Consider the following 19,298-nt stretch of genomic DNA (forward strand, 5'->3'; position numbering starts at 1 on the left):
ATATATATCAGTATGATATAACATAATTTTGGTCTGATTGATTACCAATAGAACTTTGGTAACGAAATATATAAGTGTTATTGAATTAATACTTAAAATAAAACAATGTGTAGACTAACTTGCTATCTAAGCTGCAAAGTCGAGAAATAGAGATGTCTTTATAGCTCATGATATAGAATAAAAATATTTTTTTGAAGGAAGTGTCAATCTACTTTTGAAAGAGCTTTGGAATGACTAATGGGGTTGTTTTTTTATTCACAATGCACATTCTTCTTCATGCTATAAACTGTTTACTGAATAGCCATTTCAATTTGAAAAACAGAACTGTTTATTGAATATACACCACTGTTATGCCCTTCTAACTTTAGTACATATATATATATATATATAATAAATTCACAATCAACTCAACTAAATCTCTTCTTTTTATCATTTTAATTCGTAATAGAATCTTTGAGTAATTCAGCAACACTTGCATTTTGTTTCTAAGACTTGTCACATCTTCTTTGAGAATAAAATCCAGCACAAGGACAATGCTCTATCACAATGTGGAACACTACATCTCCACTCTTGAGTCAGTAAAACTTTATCATGACACAAATCTAGTTGTCTGCAGTCGTTGTAGTAGCTGCCAAAACGACAAACTCAAGTTAATAATGCCAAATTCAAAATAATGCCAAAAGTTGACTTGAAGTAAGTCAATAATTTTTGTATAAATTGCAAGTAATGATATGGTGCTGCACATCCTGGTCAAGAGCAAGGACACACACACTGCTTAGTAATTATCATCAATCAACAATGTCCAATCTGAGACACTTCAAAGGCAAGTTGTATAAAAGCTATCTCAATGTAATACTTCTCATCCTTGTAACTTAAAATCCAAAATTCATACCACCTCTAATATTTTTTGAGGTCTATTATTATATAGTTTTCATTTAGGCATTAATCTATTATTATATAATGTTCAAGCAAATAGATCAAACCTTTGTAGTGAATGAAGCATCAAGCACAACTGACGCCTTGAACCATCAGCAACCATGACCACTTTGTTTGCCACTTTTCAGAAAATGGTCGGAAAGAAAGAAATTGGAAAGTCAAAGATGAAAAGATCTAGTCATATAAGCAACTCAAAGAATCTACAACACCTAACTTAAAGCATGATAAACAATGGGAAGAAATAATTACAGTGTACATCAAATGCATACATCCTGATTCCTACACAACAAACACAAGATTGGAACTTCAATTCTCACGTAAAATTATTTCAGTGATAATTTCAGAATGTCATAAGAAAGTTATGTGGATGAAAGTTATTGATGTCTCATGAGAAGATCTTCAACCCCTTCCCTTACACCCACAAATTCACTGGAATTCCAAGCTTATGAATTACACTACCTGCCACCATTTCCAACCTAACTCCACCGTTTCCAACCTAACTGCAAGATTCTCCAGTTACCCGTTTGTGACGGCTACTATGAAAATGATTATTTACCCAATGAATATTTGGCTAACTAAAAGTCAAATCTGTTATCCAGACAAATAACACTTATTGCTTATCATCCTCTTTGAACTCATTAGAGGTAGATGAAATTAGTAAGATTGCATATAAACAATTATTTGTCTCTTTCATATCCAAATGCACATAGAAACCCGACTGACAAATTGTGAACCTGTTTGAGTAGAAAAAGTTATATCACACACGCATATGTTCAAATCACGTTACCCTATTCTCTCAACCAAGAAAAAAGTAGCATGTGACCCTATCTTACATTCATTTTCCCAACCCACCGAAAGAGTGGCAAATCACCAGTATCTTATACCACCACTGCCGAATGCAACCTTAGCAGGTGGTTGCTACAGTTGCCGGTGGTTTTAAAAAGATAAATATACTTCCTAGAAACATATTAAATAGCCTTTACAATAGTGCTACATAAGGCTGCCTGATATCAACATCCCATAATCATACATGAATACTCCACATAAAAGAAAACAGAAGTTTCAGAGTTATGAGATATCACCTGCAACTTTGAAGCACTTGAGCATTCAAATCTCCAAATAAACATCAAGGGCGACTTTCTACCCATTTGACCATTTGAGTTGTGTTCTTATTCTCTGTTTTAAATATGGGAGCAATTTACCCATTCAACCATTTGAGTATAGTTGTGTTGTTATTGTCTTCCAATCAAAATTTTTTGAGTAAAAAGTTCCCAAACCCATTTTAGCCTTATATTAATAACCTATTTTAAACAGTTATCCAACCCATCCTTTCCACCACTCTAGTTAATAGAATAAAGTCAAGAATGTTTATGCACAGATTTTGACATAAATCCAACAGATCCTCTACAGTTTGCTTTGTATAATATTATTGATTGTACTAGTGGTATCACCAATCTTGAAAGCTCCAAATGAAATCCCCCACGAGCTGTGGCTGGCCCAATAGCAATCTGCAATAGCCATTAGTGCTTAAATAAGATGAGTGGGTTCACAACCCAAGGCAACAGAGGCTTGAGCCTTAATGACTCGAGCCATCAACTGTTGACAGGTTATAAGTATTTTATAAATACATACGTATAGAATATATCCCGATACTCATACATACTTGATAACGCCAACCGACCCTTACTGCGGCTACCCAATAGCCTATTTTCAGTTTTTACGAAAACATTATACACATTAAGTTACAGCTTCTCAAAAGCCGGAAAAAGTCATTTAGGCAGCTAGAAACTTAGCCTACAGCTCCAACCAACAGTTTTTGAAAATCCATAAAACCTTGAGTAATATAAGGTTCATATGTTTTAAATTATATCATAGATGCAACATTTATGTATCATTCTTGTAAATTGCTTCAAATTATTCATAGTTAGAAACAAATCTTAGAGTAATTTAGTTGGGTTTGATTTGATTGTTTATCCCTTTTGTAGTCCAAGCCACCCATTCACCACCATTCATTCAAGATACAAACAAATATATCAATTCAAACACATCAACTATCAAACAGCATCATGTTGCTTCAAATTATTCATAGTTAGAAACAAATCTTAGAGTAATTTAGTTGGGTTTGATTTGATTGTTTATCCCTTTTGTAGTCCAAGCCACCCATTCACCACCATTCATTCAAGATACAAACAAATATATCAATTCAAACACATCAACTATCAAACAGCATCATGTTGCATCTGCCTTCTTTACTTTGCTTTCACTATTGGCAATGCCTGACTTTTAAAATATCAAATATTTTTTTTTAGATAAATAACATTTTTAGAAAAGTGGTTTCACAACTATATTTAATCAAAGTTTATGATCATTTTAACAACACAAACTATACTATCAAATTGATAAAAAAAAAAAAAAAAAGTAATAATAATAATTTCTTTCACACATATTATCAAATACCTTAGATGCATCAATTCTACAAGATGTATTATGAAAACAAAAATTGATAAATAGAACATACTGAGTTTTTGTTTGTGCTTTGGTCTTCTAGGAAGCTACATCCAATACCTATTTTCGATCTATTTATAAACTTGCAAAACAAAAGTATAAATAAAAATTTAATCCATAAAAAAATACATATTGAAACTTACACATAAATTCCTTCAACGCCATATATCCAAACTCAATCACCATTCCTTCCGTATCTTTATCAACACCAATATTTTCTTGCTTTTTTCACTTTTGCTATCGAGTTATATGCACAACCATTATATTTTCGTTTGTTGAATAAATCACAGGCGAGGAAAAGAAGAAGATGAACAACAACAGGTATTGTTTTTTGAATTTTAAAACATTAAATGTAAAATCGTATAAAAAAAACCCTGATTTATATGAAAGAATACCTTGGAAACATCAGAAACTTTTTTTTGTCTACATCAAAATCAATATCTTTATAGTGTTCTTCATCAAAATCAAATTGATATAAACAATAAAGAGTTTGGAAGAAGCTTATAAAAGCAAAGAGAGAGAGATTCTTAAAGAAAAAGTGTGTGACTGATTTAGTGAGAGAAAATGAAAAGCCAGCCCCACCTCCCTCTCACTCACTCTCTTCACATATCAACAAACACTCTTTCCATTTTCAAGTTAAAAAATCCCACCCGTTTTTAGACAACCATTTATATTGTTTTGTAGTATTATTATTAATTAACTAAAAAAGCTTCTCAAGGAAGCTAAAATTTAAATTACACATACCATATACACCTTAACAAACACACCAAAATCATCAGCAACGACGTCATACATCCGATGTGGCGAGGGTATTAGCTTGACAACTAAGCTTTTTTTAAAACCTAGGCAACCCTCCTTTAATATGTAAGTAAGGATTTTTTGAAATTTTTTTAGATGTAATTTTAATTTAATAAACAAAAATATGGTCATTATATTTTATAGTTATAGAATTTTACTATTTTAATGATATAATTTTGAAAACAAACTATTAAAATTATCATTATTATTATTATTATTATTAAAATCACTTTTTATGATTATATAGCTTTTTTAAGATATAATTTAACAAGTATTGGTTATAAGTATTATGTTTAACATAGTTAGCATTTGATGAATAAAATAACAAAAAAAATTTTTATAAAAATAATAACATTACCATTTTTCAATATATTAAGTTGAAATTTTTTATATAAAAATGATAACATTACCATTTCAAAAAATTTACAAAGTTATAAAAAAAGATATAACATCTCATTAGTTATATGCACGACAATAGTTTAGACTAAAATGAGTGATGATAGAGGGAGGAACGGGCGACTTGTACCATTTGTACCATTTGATACGTGAGGTAGAAAGAGTTGCCTTTGAAAAAAGGTTGAAATATGTAGTGAACTTTAGAGAGTGGTACGAATTACGTCATGTGGTATGTGGAATATAAAAGTATTGTATATATATAGAGCAGGAAGAGAAACAAAGATAAAAAAGTTGTTTTCCGCGCATGTCAATAAGCAAATTAAATGGGCAATCTTGAAGGTTCGCCTAACATGGCGTTCACCCCTTAGGTGAGGTGTTTCGAGCGAACTAGGGCGAACCGGTGTGATATGGCATGAGGTTCTCCCTTCGGTCTTCTTTTTTTTTAACGTTCACGAGACGGCTAACCGGTACATCCAATTGGGCAGGCAGTCACTAGCGACCGATCCACGATGTCAGGGAACCACAGGGGAGGGAAAACCACACCAATATATTTAACCGCTATATAAGGCACGACGCTAAATTGGGGAAAAACCTTGATTGCTTGGATTCGAACCTTGGTCTCCCAAGACCCAAACTTCATTGCAAGACGGGGATGTCCACTGCGCTATTAAGGCAGTTACTTTCACATATAAAAAGTCATTAATTCATATATAAATTTTAGGACTGAAGAAATATATATATTTGAAATAATTTTAGACGTAATCATCTGTGTTTGTTTATGTGAGTTTACTCTCTAAAATGTTGCCTATAAAAGAAAAACCTTTACCAAATTCAAATAGAATTCAGTTAATTCATTACAAGACCGAAACCATGAATACCAAAATGGCATTCAGTTTCATTTTTCCCTTCCTTATCATCTTGTACTACTTTGTTCTCAACAAGAAAGCCAGAAGTGCAAAATCACCCAATCTTCCACCAGGACCAACAAAGCTACCTCTAATCGGAAACATACATCAGCTGGCCGGATTACTTCCACACCGTGCCTTTCTAGACATGGCACAGAAATATGGCCCCATTATGCATATCAAACTAGGCCAAGTTTCAGCCATCATTATTTCATCACCTAGACTTGCAAAAGAAGTACTTAAAACCCATGATATCGTGTTTGCAGACCGTCCCAAGACATTTGGGAGTGATCTTGTGTTGTATGGAAATACTGATATAGCACTAGCTCCATATGGAGAGTATTGGAGACAAATGAAAAAGATTTCTACCTTGGAACTCCTTAGTGCCAAAAAGGTTAGATCATTCGGTCCCATTAGAGAACAAGCGTTTGATGGTTTCGTAGAGTTTCTACGAATATCTTCTGGGAAGCCGATAAATGTACACAAAAAAGTTACAGAACTGATTAATAACGTGGTATGTATAGCTTCCTTTGGGAAAAACAGTAATCACCAACAAGCCCTTTTAGAATTTATAGATGAATTTACAAAAGTAAACAGTGGATTTTACTTGGCGGATCTGTATCCTGACTTTAAGTTTCTTTATGTCCTTTCTGGACTAAGATCAAAGTTAATGAAGCTGCACAAGACTCTTGACAGGATATTTGACGATATCTTGGAGGAACACGAAAGGAAAGAAAAAAACCACAAGGATCAGGAGGAAGAGGAGGATGATCTTCTTGATGTTCTTCTTAAAATCAAAGAAGAAGGTGGTTATGAGTTCCCCATCACCAACAACAACATTAAAGCCATTTTCGTAGTAAGTTCACAATCTATCAACTATTTGTTTCCACTAAAAAACCATAATCTACGGTGTAACTAAGTATTTTACGCCTATAAATCTTGATATTATATAGAATTTCTATGAATTTTTGTGGATCATATTAGTTATGTGTTCATGATAATGTTCTGCAAAAGCATCAATCTTTCTTAGCAGTAATGTTCTGCGTCCATACATCTTGTCCTAAAAAGATAATGTTCTGCGTCCATAACAGCTCAAAATTGATAAAATAAATCAAAACTGATATGACTCTAAGATGTTATGGGTCGTTGAAGGTTCCGTATCGACATTTGATGCTCTAATGCTATTTATCCATTGCAACATAGCAATAATTGATCGCTTGTCCTAAAGTCAACAAAAAGTTAGGTCCATATGGATAAAACACATACATACACAAATAAATATGTGAGCCATAGCCAATGTTTTAAATACCGGTAAATACCGGCCGGTATTACTGGTACCGGAGACCACGCCGGTATTTTAAGTCCGGTATTTTTCCGGTATTTTCACTATTCAATATCTGCCGGTATTTCCAGTATTCCCGGTATTTTCCGGTATTTCTGATATTTTCAAAAAATAAATTTTGATTTTTTTAAAAAATTATTTTTATGATACTTTAATGTTATTTTTTGTTATTTGTGAACTTTAAAACCTATATTTTGTTATGAAATACATATTTGATATTATCTTTTAGTATATTATAATTGCATTTTGACTATTTTTGTTAAATTGTAACAAGTTTTGTAGATTTTTACACAAAAAATATAATAAATTAAAAATAGTCGTACTGATGGCTTTATATCAGTATATGCACTGATGGGTGTATGAAATAAACATGTACTGATCAATCATTTGAATAGTCATGGCCAATTGTAATATAACTTCCATTTATGTTGATATATAGGACATCTTTGGAGGAGGCACTGATACAGCGTCGGTAACGATTGAATGGGCTATGACAGAGATGATGAGACACCCGAGCGTGATGCATAAGGCTCAAGAAGAAGTGAGACAAGCCTTCAAGGGGAAACAAAAAGTTATAGAGGCTGATACACACGGTTTGACCTATTTGCAATCGGTAATCAAGGAAACCTTAAGACTTCACCCTCCAGTTCCTCTGTTACTCCCACATGTATGTAGAGAAAATTGTAAAATTGATGGTTATGATATACCGAAAAAAATGAAAGTAATCATCAATCCATTGGCATTGTCAACGGATCCTGAATACTGGGACGATCCTGAGAGGTTCAACCCGGAGAGATTTGAGAATAGTTCAGTCGACTTCTTGGGAACCAATCACCAGTTTATTCCATTTGGGTCGGGAAGGAGAATGTGCCCGGGCATAACTTTTGGTTTGACGACGATGGAGTTTTTACTTGCTCAAATGCTATACTATTTTGACTGGAAACTACCAGTTGGACTAAATCCAGTGGATATCGATATGAAGGAGACCCATGGGATACTTGCAGGGAAATTGGTTCACTTACAGTTGATCCCTACTTGTTATGTTCCCGAAAAATGACCCAACCCGGCCATCTAAGAGTGGAATTTGAATACATAGAAATAAACTGGATACTAATATGTACTCTTCGATCATTTCATTTCTTCAATAATCTAATTAAGGCATTTTATGATTTTCTTATTATTAGCATAACATATATGAATGAATGATATCAAATCGACACGATAACAACATGCTAGAGCTCATCATTTCTAGAGTTTTTGGTGAAAACGGGGCAACGTCTCCTCACTCGAGAGTCGAGACATCGGTATTCGGTGGAGTGCAACAGAACACGATCCAAATTTTTTTCCTTTTTTGGGCCCTTGAAACTACAAGGCCCCAAATTTTTAGATAATGGGCTTAAGGTTTTGCTAATATTATACCCATGTATACAAAAGTAAAAGAAACAAGCGTGAGTCTAGCTGTTGAAAAAAAAAAAAGATTAAGGAACGAGGCACAAGAAATTAGTAGCCGCTCAAAAAAGCCCTAACCTCCTTAAGAAGTGAACCTTGTCGATTCTCTCTCAAAAAAGCACAAGAAATTGCACAAGTAGAAGACAGTAACAGCTAATAAGTATGTTTTTTTTTCTTTTAACTATACCGTTAATAAATTATACCCTCAAAATTAATCTTGTTTAAAAAAAAAATAAAAATTGAAGCCGGTATATATTTCATATTTGACATGTCCAATATGAAATATAAGGCTATCTCCAATGCTAAGGAGAGCCGTCACATTATATCCTTACAAATCCTTCAAATCTTGCACTAATAACAAAAAATATATTAGGTAAGGACAAGTAAGGGCGAGCTACTTTACCATATTCCGAATTTAAAGGGTGCCTTTAGGTGAGAGTATCTTTTAAAAAATTCTTAGTTTTGAAAAAATTTTAATGATAAAAGATATCCAAAAATACTCCATTGTAGATAGCCTAATACTTTGATAACTTTTAAAGAAAAGTCAAAATGTTCAAAAATCCAAGAACCAAACTGAATATTTGAAGGTGGGATACACCCACATGGAAAAATAATATCCCGATCGATCCCTAAGACTCTAGAAGGTGCTTGTACGTTTAAGGGAAGATTGACGAGAATAGAAAGTCGCGAAGAGAGGCTGAGAATGGCACACGTCCTCCCACATTAAAATTTTCATTTTCATGGTGGCCTCATAATCAAAGTTAACTCTAGCAACCCTATTAAAATATTATAAAATAAGGTTTTGTTAAACGAATCGAAGCCTTAAGGGTTTTCACTAAACTACATTAATTAATTGTACCTTTAATATAAAATCAGGAGTGAGCTATTGATATGAAAATATACAACCTTTTTATACACGTTAAGTGAAGTCTAAAGGTTTTATTTAACATTTTTCTATAAAATATATTAAACAGGAATATTTTGAAATGAAATTACATTTGTACCTACAATAAATGACCACCCAGAGAAGTTGCCTAGTGAGCATAGGGACAAAAGGCATATATTGAAGATGCCACGTGAATATGGGGCGCACATTAAAGCGTAGATGTGACTTCAATGAACAATATAATTGGCGGTCGAAATGTTCACAACTTACTAGAGTAGTCATTTTTGGTTTTACGTCGTCGTACAAGTTCGTCTTTAAAAAGTTACGCATTCTAGTGGATTTTTTTAAAATCATTTGTGACGTCTTATAATTTATATCTTTTAATTAGTCTAATGTACATATGCGTTTCACCATTGTATTGATATTAAATACTTACAAATTGTTAAAACAAATATTTTGATTATTACTGTCTAAAAAAAAAAAAATAAAAATAAAAATAAAAACAAAAAAACAAACATATTTTAAGGGACACATATTATAGATAACTAGGAAGTTCCATGCCCGCGATGTGTGACCTCAGTTATCGTGTTGATACAATTTTTGTGATGATATTACATTTGTATTAATCTAAAACTGCCTAATTAAAATTACTTTATAATGGATATGTTTGCTGAAATAAAAAACTTTGGTGTCCAAGATTCAATAAGTAGAATTTTTGAAGTTTGGTGTTTAAAATAAAGAAATCCAAATTTTGTGTTATTGTTCAAAATGTGAGAACAAAATTTTTGATGTTTGATGTTTATAATGAAAAAATTCAAACTTTGTTATAAAAATGAAAAGTTTTGAAAGTCTACTAATCCTGTCCATTTATCTTAATATAGAAGATAATTGTAAGAAAAACCCATGTATACTATTCTCTTAATAATAATCTCGTACCCGAATGACCTTGACCTCAAAACTTGAAAGTCAGCATCACACAGTGACATCCGGCTGATGACACCACAACAACGAAGCTTTCGTAGCGGGAAAACACATAACGTTGGAATCAAAGACGTGAACCGATGACGTCTTCGACCACCCTATTGCCGTTACAAACATCCTAAGCGTAAATGGTATTACATGTTAGAGTTGTAGCCAAATCTTGGTAAAAAATTAAATTTAGGCGTATCTCTATTTCTACTCCTTTATAAAGCAAAAGACCCTTCTTATTTTTAGTAATTTCTGTATTTGAATTACCAGAATTGCCTTGACATTTATGTTAATAATTAACACTTTAAGCCCTTATCTATTTAAATATTTCACTATCACCTTTACATCAACCTACACCATTTGAGACTTGACACCACCACCACCAAAAATTATACCGTCACCGACAATACTAGACTGATGTGCCCACTACCGTCGCTGCATTACGCGTGTACCATGCTCGTAATAATAAATAAATAAATAAAAGATTATTTTAGTTAAAAGAATACAATATAAATCGTCAAAATGGATCTAAAATTCTAAATAACTGTCAATTACAATCACTTTGAAGGCCCCCATATCTTAGATGCCTTGTCAAATTGCATACCGGCCTTATACATCTTCGTCGACATACATTATAAACCGTTCAACGTATTTCTTACTTTTTCGTCAAATCGATTCTATATGGGCTTAGAGTCTCAAATCTAATGTACTTTCTTGAACTATTTTGTTTTTAATTATGCACTTCCTTTTTCACTTGAATATGGGCTTAGAGTCTTAAATTTAAAGTGCTTTTTTAAAATGTTTGTTTTTAATTATGCATTTTTTTTTCATTAGAATCATTTTAATCCTAATTTTAACAAAGTTATATTTATTTTAAGAGAAATGATAAGTTTATAAACCAGTTATATACAAATTTTTACAAAGCGTTGTCATCAATAAAATAAAGATAGTGAATGAAGAAAATACAAGTAGTTATATATGTAATTAATTGATTCGCTTATATGTGACATTAATTTTAAAAAAATTGTTTTTAATTTGTTTTTGAACATGACATTCTCTTATATTTTAAATATACATAACCACTTGAGTTAGTTCAAGTGGTTAGCCACCAGCTATAACGTCTAAGCACCACCATGTGATTTTCTTTAAATGGCATAGGTTTTATCCCGCTTTCAAGCATGACTAATTAGTATTAGGTATCTGCCAAGTGTATGGTTATTCGGTGGAGTTGTTTAACTGTAACACGTGTTGTGTCATGTGTGGTTCGTGCATATTGGGTATTAATACGGTATCAGGATCAGAGGATTTACTTCAATTTACCTTTTTATAGTAAGCATGCATATGTTATATACTTTTAGTAGAACTTGATTATGATTTTAATTTACAATATAAAAAATATTATGATCATAGTTTTAAAGCACGCTAAATTATAATACAATGATCTATGTATAAAGGATATTGATATTCACATCGCTGTTTTTGATAAATCTACCCCAACATATACCATAATTTATGCATATAGCATAATTATTCAATACACAATAATAGTAAAAAATATCAAATAGTATGGTAAACGCATCATTTCTTATCAATACACAATGATAATAAAAAAAAAAGAAAATATCAAAGTGCAAACGACATGATTAAAACAAATTGTAAAAGAACTATATTGCAATTTAAAGATTTCAACTTCTTCATATTTAAGTTGTTTTGTTTTATATACATGAAAGCCAAGCCACTACAAGTATGGTCTTCAAAACTAGACCACTAGTCGTGGCAAACCCTTCCACCAAAGACACACACATACATGCTAACACGTCACTCTCTTTTCCTTTTCACTCATAACTTCTTAAATCTATCTACGTATTATAAATATCAACGAGTTCTATATATAAACTCTAATATTATACACATTTTTAGATCTTTGTTCGAAAATGGGAAGACCGCCATGTTGTGACAAAGTAGGGATGAGGAAGGGAAGATGGACTAGTGAAGAAGACGCGATACTCGAAAAATACATTCAAGCCCATGGTGAAGGCTCTTGGAGGTCAATACCAAAAAATGCAGGTACATACATATACTTCGATCCATATGTAGTTGTTAACGCGCGCGTTCCCCTTGCATTAATTGCAATTTAACAACTAATTAACATGTATGTATGCGTATATATATATATAGGATTGTTGAGATGCGGAAAGAGTTGCAGATTGAGATGGATTAATTATTTGCGGTCCGACATAAGGAGAGGTAATATTTCAAAGGAAGAGGAAAAACTTATAGCCAACTTACATGCAGCTTTAGGCAACAGGTTAGTACATAATTAGTAGCTTACCCTTTCATTTTTTGTTATAAACAGCAATTTTCATAACTTTTTTTTGAATATATGGGAAATATAAACAGCATAATTTGATATTATAAATATGGAATTAGTTTCTTCGAATGTAAGAAACTTTGAACGAATGTCTATTGTAGGAAATAACTAAAGTTGTGTGTATTGTATGTAAACAACTTTGAAATAATATTTATTGTATGTAAGAATTTCGTTTCAACCAATTAAAATCTGACAAGTGGCACCTGTATATGGTTGTCACGTATGTTTTCTTACATACAATAATAAACATTTTTTCAAGTTGCTTACATACAATACACATAACTTTAATTTTTTCCTACTATAGACATTCGGTCAAAGATAGTTACATTCCAGGAAACTAATTCCTATAAATATTGAAACTCTATACTTAAGTGATACATTACTTTTTTCTTTCTTTTTCTTTTTTTTTTTCTTTAGGTGGTCTTTGATTGCTGCCCAGCTACCTGGGCGAACAGACAACGATATCAAAAACTACTGGAACTGTCACCTTAGACGGAAAATTCTCCCATCAAGACGACCATCAAATCCGCCAACAATCATAATCATCACCCCAACCGTCAACAAACGTAAAGGAAGAACCAGCCGGTCTAACATGAAGATCAATAAAACTCATAGAACACCATCTATTAAAATTGTCCATAATAAGGGTGTTCCTTCATATGAACAACTACTTAAAAAGTCAGTTGACGACACAATGCCTTTTGTAGAAAAGGAAATGATGACGTCGGCTATAGAAAAGGAGAGTGACAATTCGATAAATCCTTGCGATTACTTAGATTATGAGCACATAATGAATATATGTCGTGATGAGACCGACACTCATGAGGTGATTGATGATGATGATGACATGCTAGGATTTATTGATATAATGGAGCAGGGAAAGTTAATGGACCCGAATGGTGAGGGTGAGCCCAAGAGTTCAGTTGGAGGAAAGGAAATAAAAGAAATTGTAAGTCAAGAAGTGGAAATTGGTGCTACAAGCAGCTCATCAACGACCGATTCGTATAATTCAGGTGATCAGAATTGGGATTTTAATCATGAAGATGGTGTGTTCGGATTAGGGGGTGGAGAAGAAGATAACAAATTGTCATGGCCATGGAATAGTGCTACAACTTATAATGACAGTTTTTTAGAGTTAGAGGCATGGCTTCTATCCTAATTATTACGAGTTATATATATAGCTAGATAGTGTAGTTTGGGACATATTAATTAGACGATCTATATTTGTCATATGAGATAATCTTTGTAATGTTCAGAGTTAAAAGATAAGAATAAGTCGTGTTGGTACTATATTTTTATGTGTTGACTGTTAACATTCATTAATTTAATTTCGTGCAATGCAAAATAAGTGAAGATGTTGTTATTTGTATGTATGAGATGAATCTATCTATCTATATATAAACAAAACATAAACATATTTTTTCCCTTAATTTCGACTATAAATTAGACCACGTACTGTCTATCAAGTGCAAGACCAAATACCACTAATCGTACGTTAGAAACCCACCATATATAAGAGAAAACTTCATGGCTCAACATGAATTTATCATCTTTACATGCCAACTAGTTTAATTAGTAAATTATGTCTAGTTGAAAGGATAAATTTTGTTTTCACTTAAAAAACCCTACTATATATTGACTTAAATACATAAGAATAAGAGAAAAAATTTAGGCTGTCTCAAATTGTTTTAAAATATTCACGCTGCAAGAAATTATAGAAGGTTTAACGTTTAATCTCGTGTCTCTTTTTCTTGTGGGGGTCAAACCAAGTTTTTTCGGATTAATAAAATGCAACATATAGTCTTGCGATTTGGTCAACATGTTACGAGTTTGACTTCTTTTTTTTTGTTTGACCAGGACAAAACCGCAACACAAGTACACCTTGCGGTGTAGTAGTTAATTAACGTTGTCTGTTAAAGAAGTGACAAAAGGATGAAAAGAGAAAGACGAGAAATAGATAATGTAACCCTTTTTTTTGGCCTCTAATAACTAATCCAATTTTGACGAAGATAACGTATATTTACGCAGTATATTAGCTGGTAGAATTTTTAATTTGAGTCTTCAAATCACAGAATAAAATTCCACATTAATTAATATATAGTAACCACAAGGATGGTGACCTGGTGTTAAAAGTTTAGTAATCTAAGGATAAATATATCTAGAGATTTTAAGTTTAGATTTTAGAAACAAAAAGTATATATATACTCTTTCTGGTCACGAGGTTCACCTGTGAATCTAAGGTAACCGCAAAATGGGCCCTTGGATTAGTCAGCTTGAAAAATGGGCCGGAATAATCCGGATACCAAAGGTTAAATGAAAAAACAAGAGGAAAAAAGTAAGACATAATTACTCGTGACAAGTATTCAGGTGGAATCGCCGATGAGTGGACTATAGATACGAAAGTTTTGTTTTGGTTGTTAGAAGATAGCGAAAAAAGGAAAGAAAGTTAGTTCAACAAATACACTACTCTTCTTTCGGAAAATTACTATATGAATCAAAGAATGTTGTCTTCAAAGGCATATTCTGTTGTCTAAAACAGAACATGGAAATTATTGTGTCACTTAACAAACTTTCCTTAACCTTTTCAATGTTAGTACATATATTACATGTCGTTAGCTTACTTACACTTGCTCGAGCTAGTAGTGTTAGCTTTAGTACAAACCTCATTCATCGCGATTCACCGACGTCTCCCTTTTATGATCCTTCCCTCACCCTTTCACGACGAGTTGTTATTGCCTTGAATCGCTCATTTGATCGTGCTAGGTTTTTCAATTCCTTCCTTTCTGGCACGACCGATATATATCCTAGCACGGAAATGGCTAATTATTTGATGAGGATATCCATTGGCACTCCACCTCAAGAAATCGTAGGTGTCGTTGATACAGGGAGTAGCTTGATATGGACACAATGTGAACCTTGTTCTAATTGTTTCGACCAAGACTCTCCAATTTATGATCCTAGGGCTTCCTCAAGTTATAACACAACAACGTGTGATTCCACGACATGTATGTTGTTTCCTATGAGGTCTTGTGTCACATCAAACAATACTTGTTTGTATCTAGTCGCGTATGGAGATCTATCTTTTAGTTCCGGGGAGCTAGCAACCGATACGTTTACAATGAATTCCACGACTCATGATACATTGTTCGTTTTCAAGAATATGGTTTTTGGATGCGGACATAGAAATGGTGGAATGTTTAGTGAAGATCAAAGTGGCATAATAGGACTCGGAAGGGGGCCTTTTTCGTTCATTACACAAATCGGGTCCTCAATTAATGGCAAGTTTTCGTATTGTCTCGTGCAAATGTTTACTCACGTCGAAAGGTCAAGTAAAATCTACTTTGGTGATGTTGCCACGGTTTCTGGTGATGGTGTTGTCTCAACCCCAATTTTATCAGGATATCCTGATAGGTTTTATTACCTAAATTTTCTAGGCATAACAGTAAGAAGTCAACGTGTCGACTTCAATACAAAAAATTCTACTTCCATGGAGGGTAACATAATCATCGACTCAGGAACATCGCTAACATTAGTTCCTGAGGAGTTCTATAACCGGCTACAATTGGCAGTACGACGTTCAATGGAAGATATTGAACCTGTTAGTCCAAACGAACAAATTAGTAACATAAGCTTGTGTTACAACCCGCAAGAAGTAATGGATTTTCCGAATATGGTGGCTCATTTCCATGGGGCGGATTTGGAATTGGATCCAATGAACACATTTGTTCGAATTAGTGATGAATCAATTTGCTTGGCTTTTGCTCCCGTAGATGATGGTGTTGCTATTTATGGGAATATAGCACAAATGAATTTCTTAGTTGGTTATGATGTTTATAAGAATACGGTTTCGTTTAAACGTACGGATTGTACGATGTTATAATCATATATTGCATGTCACAAAAATAAATTCGAAGGATTGGAATGAAATGAAACAATATTGCATAGAAATATTTCTACATATATAGCTATGGATTTATATACATTTTTATCATATTCATACTAGTTAATCAATCCGGATTCAACCCGAGCTAATGAATTAAACTTTCAAAACACAAAAAGTATGTAAAATATATTCTGTAATTTGAGTAGTTAATACTTAATACATCACAATTTAGGTAGAGATAGTAAATCAACTAATATAATGATTTGTAAATAAAAATAAGTGAATAACTATTACATTAGCATAATAAACTGAAAAAGCATTTCACAATATTAATGTCCATGTCTGAAAGCGTGTGGGACAAGTTAAACATATAGGCGTTTACTTTCGTTTACTCATTTCAGATTCTGTGTCGCTTCAAGTTTAACATATCACTTGAAGATCATATATAAATTTATCACAAAATGGACACGAGACATATATTGCGGGTGTATTATATAAAAATAAGCAACTACAAATATATAACCAGCCATCAAATAGGTCTTAGTGTTCCACACCTTGTATCTTTAGTACATAGCAAATTCAAAGGTGTATGATAAACTTAAATTCTTGATCTGTAGCTTCTATGCCACGTCGCATTCCAGATTATCTAGATGCTTACGCTGGATGGAATGTTACCATCCCTAAGTCCATCAACTAAAAGAGCACCAACATCCACACCCACACTAATAACCAAATCATCCCAACCAAGCAAATTAAAATTGATAAATAACTCTCAAAGAAGTTTTGGAAAAAGATACATTAACTATGCCAAATCGTTCATCACGAATCAAAAGTTACCTGGGAACTCCCTATGCGAACTGAATGTGGTAAACTTATAAAACAGATGGACATACCTCATTGCTAGATTCGCATCACCAATCTCGTCAGCATATCTTCAACATCATCACCAGTCTCATTAACCGCATCAAGAAAATGCCCTGTAACCGAAGCTTCTATATAATGAAAAACAAAAAGAAGATCAACAGTTAAATGATAATATGTTATATGTAGCTAATGCAACCCACCTTCAAAGTCGTTGAAAATGAGAAAAAGTGAGGGTAACCTTTAATTAAGAAACAGATTGTTCCAGTTTAAGGCTCTTCACATTCTTCAATAATAGAATTAAGAAGTCCATATTTTAGTCGTATACTTCTTAAAGTTCGGCCATATTTAAAACTATATACTTACTCATGTTCATTGTAATATTTACGTTGTTAGGACATACTTCCTCAGAAATGTGCAAGAACTTTTGCAAACTGGATGAGGAACCTTGATTTACCTCTATATTAGGGTTTAGATAAGAAATATACCCTGGTATTCTAGGTTTCTAGCAAGGCCCTTCGCAACCTCTCGGGCAAACCTCTAAGAATGAAAATACTGACCTGAGTGAGTTAAGAGCAACCAAATTATTAACTAACATGCGTGTGATGGTACTTGCATGTATCCTTGGATCATTCCGCCCAATGGTTTAAAAGCAATAGGTTACTCTTGTATCCCTATTGTGAACAAAAAGTAGAAATCCAATTTCCTAAGATAATATATATTATAAGAATGTAAAGAGAGTTACCCATTTGTATTACATATATTTTATCGTCATGTCCATATTGAAGGAGACATAATCTCTTTACAACATAGCTACATTGAGGTATATTGTATATTTCACGTCTGCCCACTACAATGGTATTAATATACCTAATGTAGGGAATTATGGACTGCCCTGAACAGAACACAGTCACCTACATCAATGTTTCGAACATTCTGCATAAGATAAACTATATTAAACCAGCATAAGTTATTTATAAGATATCTATAACACATATACAACCCGAAATATTCAAAACATCAAAATATCAGCGAAACTTAACCCAAAAAATAATTAAAAAGCATGACTTTCAATGCCACCGTTACTCAAAAAGCATGACTCTCCATTACATATATCGTATATGTCCAGCAAAACTAAATGTCAAGTCTTCAACATAAAACCTTATGTATATATTATAAAAGTATCTGGAAAATTAAAATTAAAATATCACCAGATTCTATTTTTTAATATCACTAAATTGTGTATGCACATACAGATACTAATAAAAAAGTAAGTAGATAATACAACTCATGTATACCCCAAAAATCTCATTTATTTACCCCATAAATCATACGGGTATTGAAAAGAAATGAAAGCTAACCAAAGTCTTGTCATGAATTTACAGGACTGTGAAGAGTTAGGGCACGAAATTTTTTATTTGAAATTCAAGTCAACAAATGGGATTCTTATGATTGATAAATAGGGTTGAAGAAAGTGAGTTGGGGATAAACTGAATTGTTATTGACTATCTTAGAGAAAATCCATGGCAGTATAATGAACAATAAGGTAAAATACTTGGGATTCTTATAATTGATATATGGGTGATTGATTGTGAAGAGTTAGGGTATGAACAATAAGGGATAATAATTGGGATTCTTATAATTTTCGATTGTGAAGAGATGGGATTGTTATTCTTATGATTGATATATCACTTTCTGATTTTGAAAATTATTGAACGACCTTGAAAGAATTAGGAAAGAACATCATGCATCTAGAAATTTTGTGTAGGGAAGAGGGCAGGACTTGCCACATCGGATAACTTTAAAAATATCCTTCTAGAAAAGGTGATTATGTGTGTTGACTTCTAATGCTAGAAAGGTATAAAAGAAAATAAGAAATTATGAAAGTGAGCAATCGTCTATGGCATGGTAGACTAATATGGTATCATTCATATTTCATAATTAAGTAAATATCAAATATTAAATAAAACTAGCTAATTAAAGATTTTATAAACAAT

At 32.7% G+C, this 19,298-nt stretch overlaps 3 protein-coding genes and 1 long non-coding RNA gene across 5 annotated transcripts; 3 read left to right on the forward strand and 1 right to left on the reverse strand.

The window, feature by feature from the left end:
* The first annotated feature begins 5,468 nt into the window (after positions 1–5,468).
* LOC122581711 (cytochrome P450 Tp9025-like) lies at positions 5,469–8,059 on the forward strand. Of its 2 annotated transcripts, XM_043753972.1 has the most exons (3): positions 5,469–6,396; positions 7,322–7,549; positions 7,635–7,851. In XM_043753972.1, exons 1-3 carry the CDS (start codon positions 5,506–5,508, stop codon positions 7,761–7,763), a joined length of 1,248 nt encoding a protein of 415 aa, XP_043609907.1. In that variant the 5' UTR covers positions 5,469–5,505; the 3' UTR covers positions 7,764–7,851. The 2 variants fall into 2 exon arrangements, with proteins under 2 accessions (XP_043609907.1, XP_043609906.1); XM_043753971.1 differs by having other exon boundaries at positions 5,471–6,396; positions 7,322–8,059.
* A 3,980-nt stretch (positions 8,060–12,039) lies between these two features.
* On the forward strand, positions 12,040–13,809 carry LOC122582831 (MYB-like transcription factor 4). The gene is made up of 3 exons (XM_043755267.1): positions 12,040–12,253; positions 12,365–12,494; positions 12,975–13,809. Exons 1-3 carry the CDS (start codon positions 12,121–12,123, stop codon positions 13,714–13,716), a joined length of 1,005 nt encoding a protein of 334 aa, XP_043611202.1. The 5' UTR covers positions 12,040–12,120; the 3' UTR covers positions 13,717–13,809.
* Positions 13,810–15,099: 1,290 nt separating this feature from the next.
* On the forward strand, positions 15,100–16,437 carry LOC122583397 (aspartic proteinase CDR1-like). The gene has a single exon (XM_043755803.1). The coding sequence runs from the start codon at positions 15,100–15,102 to the stop codon at positions 16,435–16,437; it is 1,338 nt and encodes a 445-aa protein (XP_043611738.1).
* Positions 16,438–17,203: 766 nt separating this feature from the next.
* On the reverse strand, positions 17,204–18,090 carry LOC122580893. Its single transcript, XR_006320909.1, has 3 exons — positions 18,060–18,090; positions 17,862–17,975; positions 17,204–17,432 (listed from the first exon to the last, which is right to left on the reverse strand). It is a non-coding gene; the product is annotated as an uncharacterized LOC122580893 (long non-coding RNA).
* Between the last annotated feature and the right edge of the window lie 1,208 nt (positions 18,091–19,298).

This window comes from Erigeron canadensis, chromosome 9, assembly GCF_010389155.1.
Source record: "Erigeron canadensis isolate Cc75 chromosome 9, C_canadensis_v1, whole genome shotgun sequence".
Classification (NCBI taxonomy): domain Eukaryota; kingdom Viridiplantae; phylum Streptophyta; class Magnoliopsida; order Asterales; family Asteraceae; genus Erigeron; species Erigeron canadensis.